At 42.4% G+C, this 13350-nt stretch overlaps 1 protein-coding gene across 1 annotated transcript in view; it reads left to right on the top strand.

The window, feature by feature from the left end:
- Positions 1 to 13350, top strand: part of grid2 (glutamate receptor, ionotropic, delta 2) — a 351200-nt gene that overhangs the window by 257683 nt on the left and 80167 nt on the right. The window contains exon 9 of the mRNA XM_076154034.1: positions 9029 to 9130. Coding sequence (XP_076010149.1) covers positions 9029 to 9130 — 102 coding nt within the window. The remainder of the gene's footprint in view (positions 1 to 9028; positions 9131 to 13350) is intronic.

The following is a 13350-nucleotide window of genomic DNA, read 5'->3' as shown; positions in this document are numbered from 1 at the left end:
CCTAGTTCTAAAACACACTCTGCATTACATCCCATAATCAAAGTGTATCGCCACACATATGTATAATTTACAACCTTGCATGTATGTCGATGTTTAATGTATAAACCAGCGGTATTTAATGACCTCAGATTACATCCTGCTGTGGTTAGTTTCACTCAACAGTCCCGGCGGATTTAGTTTCTGCATCTTCAGCCACATGTAACCTCTATCACGTACTGTGTGCATAGTCTTGATAAACCACACAAAAATGGAGAGAAACAGCACTTACCAAGCCACAGGTTTAAATATTATATAGACCCTAAAAATACTAGCGTAAGGTAGCACTTTATGTATCTCTGTAGTGTAATGAACCAGAGAGAGAGAGAGAGAGAGAGAGAGAGAGAGAGAGAGAGAGAGAGAGAGAGAGAGAGAGAGAGAGAGAGAGAGAGAGAGAGAGAGAGAGAGAGAGAGAGAGAGAGAGAGAGAGAGAGAGAGAGAGAGAGGTGTCTACCCGTCTACATTAATCCCAAGCAGACAGTGAGACGTGGAGAGAGACAGGAGCGCAGAGGACGGGGGAGGTTATAGAAACAGCAGAGTTGAAACGAGACAAAGTTAACTTTCCCACTTGCTAATGCAACAGAAGAGCGACGCAAGTCACCCTCATCAGGTCAAAACCAGTATTCCCCCACTGCTTCCCCAACCGCTCCTCAAGTCTTCCATCAGCATCCTCATCCTCATATCGTCTGACGTTTCCCCCCCCGTTTGACTGCAGGGAGTGAGACGGAGGCTTGGCAGAGAGTTTTCCTTTTGTGAAATGGTGTCACCCCTGTTTCACTCCACTGAAACTTTCTCTAGCCCCTCAAAATAAAGTCAATTGGACAAAATCAAGTAATACAACACATAAATGACATTAACAACTCACAATTGGTGTGTTATTCCTGAAAAGATCCTAATGTTTCTTTTGCGTTTGCTAATGATATCGTCACCACTGAGGTTAATTGAGTAGAGATAGGCACAATGAAATCCACTGTTTTCATGATGTTTACTCAGTAAAACCAAGTGATAACACGCACACACACACACACACACAAACACACACACACACACACACACACACACACACACCCTTATTAGATAAAAAGACCACAGACAATAAATTAAATGTTACTATTTAATATAATTGTTTTTGCTGTAGCTGTTAAACTTTCATAGCAAATTAAAGCAGTAAAGTATAAACACATTAGTCAGATAACGCAGACAATTAAAACCCTGACTTTACTGCCCGTCGACGTTTCCTCCGTTTCAGACCCTATAGCCCGCCGTACCTCCGAGCTGTAGGTTCTGTCCCTGTGTACGATGCCATAACGGCAACATGTTACTTTGTACTGCATCAGCCCCCGACGCCGCTGCACATATCTCCCTAACAACTGAAGCGGGCAATAAAACAGCTTGCTGCTCATCTGGGAAATCAGACGAGAACTTGTTGTTGTCGCCATTGTAATGATCAGTTTGAATAGACTGCCTTTTTTGTGTGTATGTGTGTGTGTGTGAGAGAGAGTATGTTAGAAAGAGAGAGAGAGAGGGAGAGAGAGAGAGAGAGCGGGATTAGATGTGCATTGTGTCTCTGTTACTACTCCCACATGCTAAATATCTCTGTGCAATAAAAGGAAATGTCATAGACTTTACTTATTCACACAGCGCCCTGTTTCGACATTTACCGCAGCAACGCTCAGCAGTGTTTTACACCGGTGTAACATTCACACACTGGCTTAAATTCCTTTGCATCTCCTTTACATATTAAAAACCCTGCAACATAACCAAAGCTCTGTGAAGTGAATGCATGTACACCCTTATATACACTTTGTCTGCTTCGTTGCTGTGTGATCTGTGAATAACATTCTGCAGGAGTAAAGGTTATTCAATCTTAAAAGTAAGAGTGACTAATACTTGCAAAAGAAAATCTGAAATTTTCTCCACAAAACTCTTTATTGAGTAGTTTAACTATGTTTTATGTTCTACCCCTCACACACTGAATATCAAAGGCCAATATCGTAAAGCAAACGTATTCATTCGGCATTTTAGGGCAAGGGGAAGTCACCGAGATGACAGGGTGTCTTACAAATCTAGTTTTGCTCTTTAGATAATACGCCAAGCCATAAATCAGTCTCTCTCGCTCTCTCTCTCTCTCTCTCTCGCTCTCTCTCTCTCTCTCTCTCTCTCTGACAGTGAACAAGGTGCATCACACTGAAGTCAGGGCCCCAGCAGACCAAAGTATCATTTCTTAAAGCATTACATGTTCCATTTAGATCACTTTAGAATGCCGTCCAATGAGTGAGTGTCAATAATGCTGCCCAAGGTGGTTTGTCTAGAGGCACAAACTGATAAGAGTTTGTGCAAAGCGATTGTTATCTGTGATGTAAGTGCAGCAGCTGAGGACGCTGCATGTCAGAGCCTCGTATCCGTAGGTTGATCAGAGAATGTAAAGGAATGTATGGAAAGGAGCGTAGGGGTTCATTAGGCTTTACAAATTGGTCCGTTCAACTTTCCAATGTCAAAACTCTTTGCTGGAAAGCTAATGCAACCCTCCTGGAAAGCAAAAATCCATTTAAATTGTTTGCGTTTTTCATTATTATGACAGCTTATCAGCTATTTGTTTGCAATTTTGCCCTTTCTTTTTCAATTTTTCAATTGAGAAAGGAAAACGAGCAGTCAGGCAAAACCTCGCCTAAGTAGCTTTTTGAATTATAATCGTCTTTAGTAGTTCTATCATCAAAAGCGCAATGATTGTTGGGGTGCGCAGTTATTTTATTATTTTATGATTATTTCAGCAAGCAAACGCAGATTAAAACGACCCTGACACAAAGGAATAAATGGACAGCGTAAGCAAAAGGATAGAGCAGACATGTATGTACACTTTTCAGCCTCCTTATCTCACATATCCTAATAGAACACCTATCTACCAGTAAGGGGACTACTTTTCATGAAAGGAATGAAGGTGGATAAGCACACAAAACTAAAAGGTGGAGATTAGGCAGCTGGTGGTGCAGAGCACTGATACGACTGTTCACTGTGGCACAGACTGCTGCAACAAGCTGTCCCCTCTCTAGTAGAAGATAAAGAGGGAGAGGAAGAGAGGGAGAGACAGTTGGTGGCCTGGAAGGAGCTGGAAGAGGAGGAATTGACAGAAAGGAGAGGGGGATGAGGACAGACGGAGAGCTTGGTGTGCAAGCTGTTTAGAGACGCACGTGTTGCTCATCGACAGGGGAGAAAGACAGAGGGGGAGGGAAGGAGGAGGGTGTGGGAGTAGCGAGACTCCCCAGTGTGTGTGTGTCTGTGTATGTGTGTGCTTGGCTACTGTCTCTTTTGCTGCAACGGCGTACATATGCGTGTCTGGCAGAGGCAACAGTAGCAGTGCAACAGAGGCTGATGCCGCCAATGTTTTGCAGATGAGACGAGATTAGCACAAAAAAGGAGACGGCTAATTTGTGAATGGGGGAGCTAAACTCATCACATTCTATTCCTCTGGCTGCTGGTGAAGGGAAATTATATGGGCCACATTGCAAAGCACCAAAATCAAATCTCCTGCGGTGGAGCTGATGGTTGAAGGGAGATGTGGGAGCTCACGCAGCGATCGCCCAGCTCTAATTTGGTGTGGAGCTCAGCAGCAGAGACATGAGTCAGTGAAGGACAGCGTGATTATTTATCACTTCTCAAAGCTTTCTGCTTTAAAACTCCCTGTGCATGATGATATGATCTCATTTACTAATCCCCTCTGCTGCTTCATGCAGTGTGTCAGCTACACATGCTTCAAAGTGTCAAATGACATTGATTTTTATTTTTTTGGGCAGGGGGGATTGTTTCATGTGTGACTTTAAGAGTCACACATGGAACAAGCCGCCAAATAAAAAACACAGTTTGTTGCTGTATGTGTTTTGAAGAGACATGAAAAATTAACAATGCTTTGAAACAAATTGTGAGGGACCACTGAGGTTAGATACTGCATGATCTTTGATTGTAAGGCTGTGGGGGTGTGCATTGTGTCTGTCTGAGTGAGTGTGTGTGTGTAGGGGGGGGGGTCTCTTGTCACAGTAAATGACTGCTGTGGCCCCTGTGAAGCACCGGTCAGTGGTTCTGATCCTTTAAAATGTGTGTGTGTGTGCTTATGCATACAAGCCTTGATGTGCCTTAGGCATGGGCCAGGCGTGTGTGCATGCTTGTGTGTGTCCTTCTGTTATAGGGCCATGATGGTGATAGAAGTGTATCCTCCTTTTCCCAGTGTTCCAGTAATTGGACTACTTGTCATTGTTATTACTACTATGATCTAATAATGACGAGATGAACACACTGTTGCCTGCCTTTTGCCTTTTAGTGTGTGAGCAACTCACACGACTGTGTGTGTTTTATGTGCATGTGCCTCCAATGTGTGTTTCTGTATTTGTATTAGCTAACATTTGTCATTTCATTCGACACAAGAACAAAACACAAATGAGCAAAACTCCCTTTTGCACCTTGGCCGCATTTTCTCTGCTTGTTTCTATTTGCCATAAACATCATCGACGGTGTAACTGGTCAGCTCAGATTCGTGAAAGCAAACATGTGTACGTTCGATCATTTGTCACTGTTGCATTTTGTTGGCACACAAGACAAAAATGGACAAATGATCCGACAGGTACAAACCATCCTTTACTGGAGTTCCCCTGGGGAAGTAAAACATACATCTTTGCTGCAAAAAATAAGTCCAAGTGAATGAAAACAAATGAGTGGGAGAAACAATGCACCAACATCAAGCTGTGATGAAAACATAATGCCCTGCTATGAGATATACATAATCTCACTCATCACTTCTGCAAAATGACAACATCTGCTGCTCATGCGACTGATGTGAATAAATCAGCGCTTTATTTATAGCAGAGTGTTTGGTTGAATATTTGTTTGTTCGTACAAATACAAAGAACCCCCGCTCAACCCCACCCACCCACCCACCCGAGAGCCACATAAAACATTAACGCTATGATTTCACTTCGCCGTGTATCGGATTGTTTTTTCATTTTATTGCCATCGCATTAGTCGGAATGATTGTAATGACTGTGAAAACGAAGGCAAATGAGCGTCGTGAAAGCATTTTCATACCCCAAAAGGATTCTTGATGGTTTTTACAGCAAGTCATCAGTCCTGAAATTCCAGCTTTGGGAGAGTTGTTTTATTTGTTTATTTATTTATGTATTTCTCATGGAACTTTCTTATTTATTTTTTTTATCATTGGAGCTGTGAGTCATTCTGGTTTCCTTTTTAGCAACCGGCAAACCAGTTTCCTTAACAAGTGCAGACATTGTGGGGGAGATGTTTGCACTCGCTGGTCTTTACCCGCGAGTTAGAAGTCGGTGTAAGTTTTGTGTTTTCTGTGAGGAGCAAAGTTAACTTGGCACAGTGAACCAGCGGGGCGCCGTGTTGAAATGCAAGATGCTGCAGTTCTCCCAGCGCTCACATATTTAGAAATACTCACTGTAATGCTCTATATGATATATTGATGGTATTTAATGCTTTCACTTTACAGTATATGTAGCCTGTGAAATCTATTCTGAGAGAATAATTACAGAATATTCAGTAGCCATCATTCATATGATGAAGTTACTTTAAACCTGCTGGCACATGATTGGCTGGTAACAGAACAAACATGTTTTAAAAAGAACGACAGTGCAAATGGTGCCATAGCCTGTGTTTGTCTGTATTTTTAGACTAAAAAGATTTGATTTACTAATCGCAATTTCAAAGCACTGCAGTCATCATTGTGTGTGTGTGTGTGTGTGTGTGTGTGTGTGTGTGTGTGTGTGTGTGTGTGTGTGCACAAATGAGTGTGTCTGTCCTTTTTAATCTGATTGTGTTGCATTAAGTCGCAAATACTGTTGCTGATAAAAAAGAAAAATTGCAGAATAGAGGCTGAAGAAAGTTACAGTGTGAGCGACAGAGAAAGGGAGTGTGTGTGTGTGTGTGTGTGTGTGTGTGTGTGTGTGTGTGTGTGTGTGTGTGTGTGTGTGTGTACTTGTATTAAAGGGAAGAAGGCAGATTGAGGCAAGAGTGAGTAGACATCAGAGGCGAGGAAGTGCTTGATGGATAGGAAGAAAAGCATTGTGGGATGCTAATAGCAGTACTACTGTGAAGACTGAGTCTACATGGTAACGGCCTAGACACAGCAGGTTATCTATGTTCATGCACACACACGCACACACACACACACAGAAATTCACATTTATTTCATACCATCATGGGGGAAATGAGCCCTTATCTGGAGCTGTGAAGATAAGCAAAGGCATCGGGCCACTCTGCTAGCAGGCTGCCATTTTAGCTCGTGGCTCACACACAACACACACACACACCTCTTGTGTTCATACTACCTCACTGTATGAAAGTCCAAAAACCATAAAGTGAACATATTGATATTCAGATTGCATAGGCAGGTTTGATTTAATATAGCAGAGAGGCTCTTTCTTCTTTGTCTTTCTTACCTTTCCTTCTTTCTTTTTTTCCCTCCCTGGCGATGGTTCATATAAATCTACTCGCTACTTTCAGTAGGCCTGACAAATGGAAACTATGTCAGCTAGATGAGTTAAGCGTTAAAAGGATATTCTGGGATTTATTGCTTTTATTAAACCCTATTAGTGACCATGAAATTGCAGTGTTGACAGCTCTCTGGCACAGCGGTACAGCGGACAGACAGGAAGTACTTTCATCATTCACATTTTCCAAGATGAATGAATGAGTTGTGTGATTAACATATAAATCCAAAGAGGGTACATAATACAGCGGAACATAATACATTCTAATTAGTTTTCTGCATGCATTATATAATGGTCTAAAAACTGTTTTGACGCTACGATTAGCTTGGTCACCTCCACTCGAAAAACAGCGACCAGAGCCACAAAATAACACAATTTGAAGCCAAGAAAGCCTGAATCAGCAAGCGGCAACTATCACGACTGAGTGGGACAGTCTCCGATGACCCAGTGATGCAAACTAACGCTTCATTTTAAGCTCCGACACCTCCTACATGGATCACGGACGCCTTGATACAAATCAAAAGAGAGCAAATGGATGAAGGAGGACATTTGGAATGATTTTGTAGGGATTACATTTTTTCTGGGTGTTACTTCCTCAGATCTTGGGACATAAATCATGTACGCTTTCACATTTTTTGTTCGCCACAGTGTTGCAAAGATACATGAATCTAATAATACTTCTAAAAACACGTTGCGTGAGCACATATTGATCTGTTAAATGAAAATAGATCAATCATAGGGCCTGGTGACGTTCCCCTCCCCCAACTCTCACAACGCTGGTGTAGATTCTACAACACACGCTATGGAAGAGTACAATTTGATCTTGGTCTTTGGTCTTTGTGTGTGTGAATGACTGTAATCATATGTATTGGCTAGTGGAGTGTCTTTCAAAGCCAGTCGGGTCCCGATCGATGGCCTTTTGTGATTACCACAGTATTACAGTTATGGTAAATGATGTGTCTCAACATCATATAGTCATCTGCTTAAAACTACCCTCCAATCATTCCCACCCATTAGAGACTTTTCTCACTGGTGAATATTTGGAGTGGAATATTCTTCACGCCGTCTATTAAGAGGGTGTTGAATGTTTTCAAACATCCAGACTGAGGGACTTAGCGTCTCACTTAAAGTCGCAGCAGCCAGCCAGACTTCCACAGCTGCTGCGTGTATTCTGAGTGTTGACACCGTGAAGAGAAGTCAAAGAGAAGTGCCTTGCTTTAGGGTGAATTCAGTGCAAGTTCATGTTTACGCATAAAAGCTTCAATCTTCTGGCTTTACTGAAAACTTACAAATCAAACCCAACGGTATGATTCATCTTTGTAAAAGAAACGAAACAGGCTGCAGCCACTTCTAATACACAACCTGTTGGCCCCCGCACATAATGTAGAGTGCATGCTGAAGCAGGTGTGTATCGCCCAAGGTACACTTCCTTACATCTCACTGCTCATTAGGTGTTTGTAGTTTTCCTCAGAGTGGGATTTTATCAGGGCACACACAGCTCAGTGTGGCTGACAGGTAGGGGGGGGGGGGGGGGGGGGGGGGGGGGGGGGAGCTGCTCTACAATGCCATTCTTTATCTATCTATGCTTGTTTGCTCTTTTCAATCCAAATGTTCCCCCCCTGCATCCACTCCAGACTTCTGATCGCACAGTTTGCCTTGAAAAGTTTTTCTTCGGCGACATTTAGTGCTGTTTTGTGTTTCTTATCAGTGGCTAGACAGCTGAATATGCTTTATGCCGCTCACACAACCAACCAGTAATGCTATAGTGAGCTGTGTGTGTCTGTGTGTGTGTGTGTACATGTGTGTTTTGTACATGTCTGCCTCCGGTCTCGTCTCAGTTCATAGTGGATTTGTCCGTGCTGGGGTTAGATTTGTGTTGGGTACAGGTGGCGGGTCAGTGTTCAGTACAGAGTCTCTTTCAGTGCTGTCGGCTTCTCTCCTCGTGGCATCGGCGGCACTTCAAATGTTTTATTGATTACACACGGGCACACGCTCGTATAAGCACTTAGAACAGCTGCCGTGCTGTAAATTCAGCTTTTACAATGCTGCTCATCATCTTCTTCTTTCTCTCTCTCTCAGCCCATTGAATAACTGACAAGGAATTAATATTACAACACATATACAAGTATAAGAGGAAATACAGTATATACAACATTCCCTTGAAATGAGGCCCTTTCAGCTTAGAGGTTTCAAGGGAAATGTAGTAAAGGCTGCTTATGCACAGAGTATGTGAGAGGGGGAAATCAGAATAACAGAAGCTTTGAAGCTGAATAATAGCAGGATTTCATTGAAAGCAGAATTGCATAGATGAAGAAAATATGTTAAGAGACTTGGCAGGCGAGGAAGACAGGAATACAGGAGGGAAGCTGAGGATGAAACAACCTGTTACCGTAGCAGCATATATCCATAGATAGATAGGCTTTGAAAACAAGACTGTGTTGACTCATTTTCTGTTGATCTTTAATGGATTCATTTGTGTCTTGGTTGTGTTTCAGTTGGCGACGTGGGACCCTGTTCACGGCTTAAACGGCACGCTGACAGACAGGAAACTGGAAAACAACATGAGAGGAGTGGTGCTACGGATCGTCACTGTTCTGGTGAGTGCAGAAAGACATTTTCCTCGCATTAGTTATTTTATTTGACCTGTTTCAGTGGACTGTGTTTGGAAATGGTTTGGATGTGGCATTTCCCCCGGAGACTCAGAGACACACTGTAGTGACTAGCTTTGACATTCTGACTTTTGGCTCCATCGTAAACCCTTAAATCTCTTTGTCTAGCTGTCTGCCATCACTTAGCTTCGTCTCTAGAGAGGGACAGACGAAGAAGAGTGACTGTGAGTGCTGAGAAGGACCGATGAGACAAACAAGGGGAGACACAAAGCAGATGTAAAAGTTTTGCTCATCATTTCAACATTAGCTTCTGTTTGGAATCTGCCGGATGATAGAGGCCGCAGCGTTCTTGATGATAGCGAGGTTCCGTCTCTCTCTCTCTCTCTCTCTCTCTCTCTCTCTCTCTCTCTCTCTCTCTCTTTCTGTCCCGCAGCATTGATTTGAGTGCATCCCACCAGTGCTTTAAAGATTCACTGTTGTAAATCCTTCACATCCTGTCTTTGAAGCTGGAAGCAGAGAAGAAAGACATTATGCCAGACATCTTTGTGTGCAATCCTGTTTTTCTTTTTCATGTACATTCTCCTGCCTCACATTTCGTCATCCTTTTAAAGGGAAAGGGAATACAAATTGTGTGGTTCAATAACTATCCCAATTTTCTCCATCACCAGTGTCAGGTAGGTCCTGTGGGTGCTCTCTGTGTACAGTGTGTGTGTGTGTGTGTGTGTGTGTGTGTGTGTGTGTGTGTGTGTGTGTGTGTGTGTGTGTGTGTGTGTTTGTGTGTGAGACGCCCACATGAGAGCCTAAAGATAGAAATGGTGTAAAATGTCTTGAGTGCTGCCAGTGTGTTCTGATTTGTATGTGAGAATGGTTAGAGGGTAGAGTGTATGTGTGTGTGTGTGTCTGTGTGTGTGTGTGTTTTAGACTAGCAAGATTTGCTATGGTATCTGAAGGCAGGTTAGAACAGATTGTTCTGTGCTGCTCCGGGTTTTTTCTGCCCTGTCTTCTGTCTGTAAGGCAGAATGTTCAGACTGGCTCGAACTCGGTATGCAGCAGCAAGCTTGTGTGGGAAGAGACAAACACACACACACACACACACACACGACCACACACAAATACAGATTAACCTGTGAAAGGATCTTTTCATTGAGTTTAATCAGCCAACAGTTTAATGTTTATCGATTTCTTAGTTAGCAGTCAGATCATACCACTATTAGGGCCAATTACTCTAAATCAATGGTATTGATTGCTTGGGACTGTATAGATTATTAAATGGATGCTATCAAGCAATGGCTACATCACTTAGAATGTGTTAACGCGCCTCAGCAGCACTGTTGTGTAACCTGGTGGTTGAATCCAGCCTAAATTCACACTGTTAAGTTTGAGGTTCCAATGCAGAGATTACGAGCATCCAGTCTCTTTTCCGAGCTGTCCAGCAGGCTCTCTCTCCTGTTGTGAATTTGTTTGTCTCGAAAGTCCAACATGCAGACATCCCATAAAAATGACTGATGATGAATCTCACTCATCAAAAATGAACTAAATCCAGCCATAAAATGTTTCTGAGGGCTGCAGGAGATTTCACTTTTATGTCAAAATATGCATAATTACAGAAAATTGTAAATATGTCGTGTTATTGATAATGATATATACATGATTGATGGTTTCACTTTGATTTTGTTGTAATTTTTAACATAAAATGTGTTGTTTCCTATTCCACTGCAGTGAAAATGAAGCAACAAAAAAAAGATTAAAATATATTTTATATTCTCTTACCATTAAAATGGTAAAGTGATATCATATTAAAGTGATGTAGTATGGAGAGAGAGAGCTTAAGTGTTCTAAACTGATTCCACACATATATACCAATTTAAGAACGTGAAGTCTCTGCACAAAACCTGCACAGTGTTGCAACAAGGACGTCAACACAGCAATAAATAACAGTCTGTGACAAATCAAAAGTTATGAATCTGTTTAAATAATTTTGATACATTTTTACCTTTGTCCGAACCATGGGGAAAATATTTGTAAAAAGTGAAATAAAAAACCTGTGAAGAGCTAGGAAGGAGGTCTCAGGCCCCATCAATTTGACATAAACACCCAAGCAGCACAGAGAGCATGTGGTACTTCCAGTCGAGAGGAGACTCGGGCTAAACCTGTGCCAAAGGAATTAGTGTGGAAGAATGAAAGGAGTGTGAGATGGGGAATGAGGATGGAGAGAGGGATGGAATCGGTAATGCAGAAACAGAGGAACAGCAGGAATGGATGCTGGATATGCAGAGATAGGGGGATCACCAGGAAGGATTGTTCCCCAGACGGACGGGTGATTGGAAGAAGCGATGTTGTCCGGGACATATGTTTAGGGAAAGACGGAGAGATTTCAGTGTGGAAAGATGACAAATGGTGGATGTCACAGCTGGCGAGTAGCAGGGGAGAGGGAGACTTTGCCAAAAACACGGCAGAGAGGAGAAGAGAGGGGGAGATTATCCTCGGAAAGCCAGATTACATCTTTCCAACAAATTTCTGTCACAAGTTTTAAGCCTGGAAAGACGCCACAAGGAATCAACGACGCCAGGCAGCTGAAAGCCAGACTAAGCACCAAGCTAAGTGTTTAGACATGGATACGACTCATCACCTCTCCCAACTCTCCAATGTCACATGATTAAAACTAGTTGTTAGAGATTCTTCGGTCTGCCCACAACAGCCTCCATGTTTCACAACCAAACGTCTAGCATTCATCCTGTCAGGTGTGGAAAAAGTTCATCTTGATGAATGAAACGACTTGAATTGCTCCGTCAACCAGAAATGACATCCTCTTCTACTTTCTACATCAAATAGCAAACGTTCTGAAACGCACCACCACTCCCACAGTCTATGTGTACAGTATATAATGTAGGCTTTAGAGAGATAGATAGATAGATAGATAGATAGATAGATAGATAGATAGATAGATAGATAGATAGATAGATAGATAGATAGATAGATGGTCCTGCAAGTTCATGAATCCTTTCTGTGGAGTCTTGCCTGACATGTGTAAAAGCTGACTTTAGTGTTAACCTCAAACACACACACACACACACACACACACACACACACACACACACACACACACACACGCACACACGCACACACCACCCTCAAGTGGCTTTAGTCTTAACTTTACTTTTTGCAGACTTGTATTTTTCAGCAGCAGGTAAACTGTCCCCTGTGATATCAGTCTCTCCCTCCAGAGCCACAGAAGCTCTTCTGCAGTGTTCTCACATGCTGACTGCAGCTGCCCGTGACCAATAAACTGTGTTCAATGTGTAAAATTGCTGGAGTACCGCTTTAAAGTATCCGCTTAGGGAAGGATTGTGTGTATTATATATATGTCTGTCTGTGTGAATGTGCATGCATGGGAGTGTTTAGTGTACTGGGTGTTCTGCCGTGATTGATGGATGCTGGTGGTGAGAGAGGGACTTGGCATGCATGTCCACTCACTGCTTAATAGCTTATTGAACGGCAGGAGCTAGCAGGGATTAGAAACCGCTAAGTTAATGTGCAGCATAGCCTGTGTGTGTGTGTGTGTGTGTGTGTGTGTGTGTATGTGTGTGTGTCTCTAAGCGTGTGCTTAATGTGCAGCCAGTATCCAGTCAATAACACACACAAGCCCTCATAAATCTGCAAGACATATTGGCCTAAAACATTTCACTCATCAATAAGGATTTATTAAAGGAGAGAAGAAAGGAAGGCAGACAGAGAAAGGACAGATAAAGAGACGAGACAAACTCCTCAATGAAACACAATCTGTGCACATAAAGACAAACATCTACGTTAGCTATCTTTGCATAGAGTCATTTTCTGACTTTGTCCTTTCCTTGTTCAAAATAAAACACCTTCTTTCACCCGTTGCTCTGTTATATCTTAACTGCCTATGTCGACATTGTAGGATGTCATTAAACAACAAAGGAAGGAAGCTGCACTTTGGACGCCACGGCGATTGATGAACTTCTGCCATTTTCACCGTCTTTGTAACAACGTGTTAAAAAAAAGGACTTGGCAACTGCTGTAAAATAATATTGAGCAAGGGACTGTGGGAGCTCAAGCAAGCCAAGAAATGTTTTAGAAGCAGAAAGGTCTTAAGCACCAAAAATGAGCTTGTAAGGGCAAATGGACACGTTAAAGATATGTATTTTTGTTCTATTTGTCATTGATTCCTCCTACACAACAAAAAG

This window comes from Genypterus blacodes, unplaced genomic scaffold, assembly GCF_046128005.1.
Source record: "Genypterus blacodes isolate CSIRO-AG114 ecotype Tasmania unplaced genomic scaffold, CSIRO-AGI_Gbla_v1 ptg000061l_1, whole genome shotgun sequence".
Taxonomy (NCBI): Eukaryota; Metazoa; Chordata; class Actinopteri; order Ophidiiformes; family Ophidiidae; genus Genypterus; species Genypterus blacodes.
Note: the sequence above shows the minus strand (reverse complement) of the source record. Positions and strands in the feature narration are given on the sequence as shown.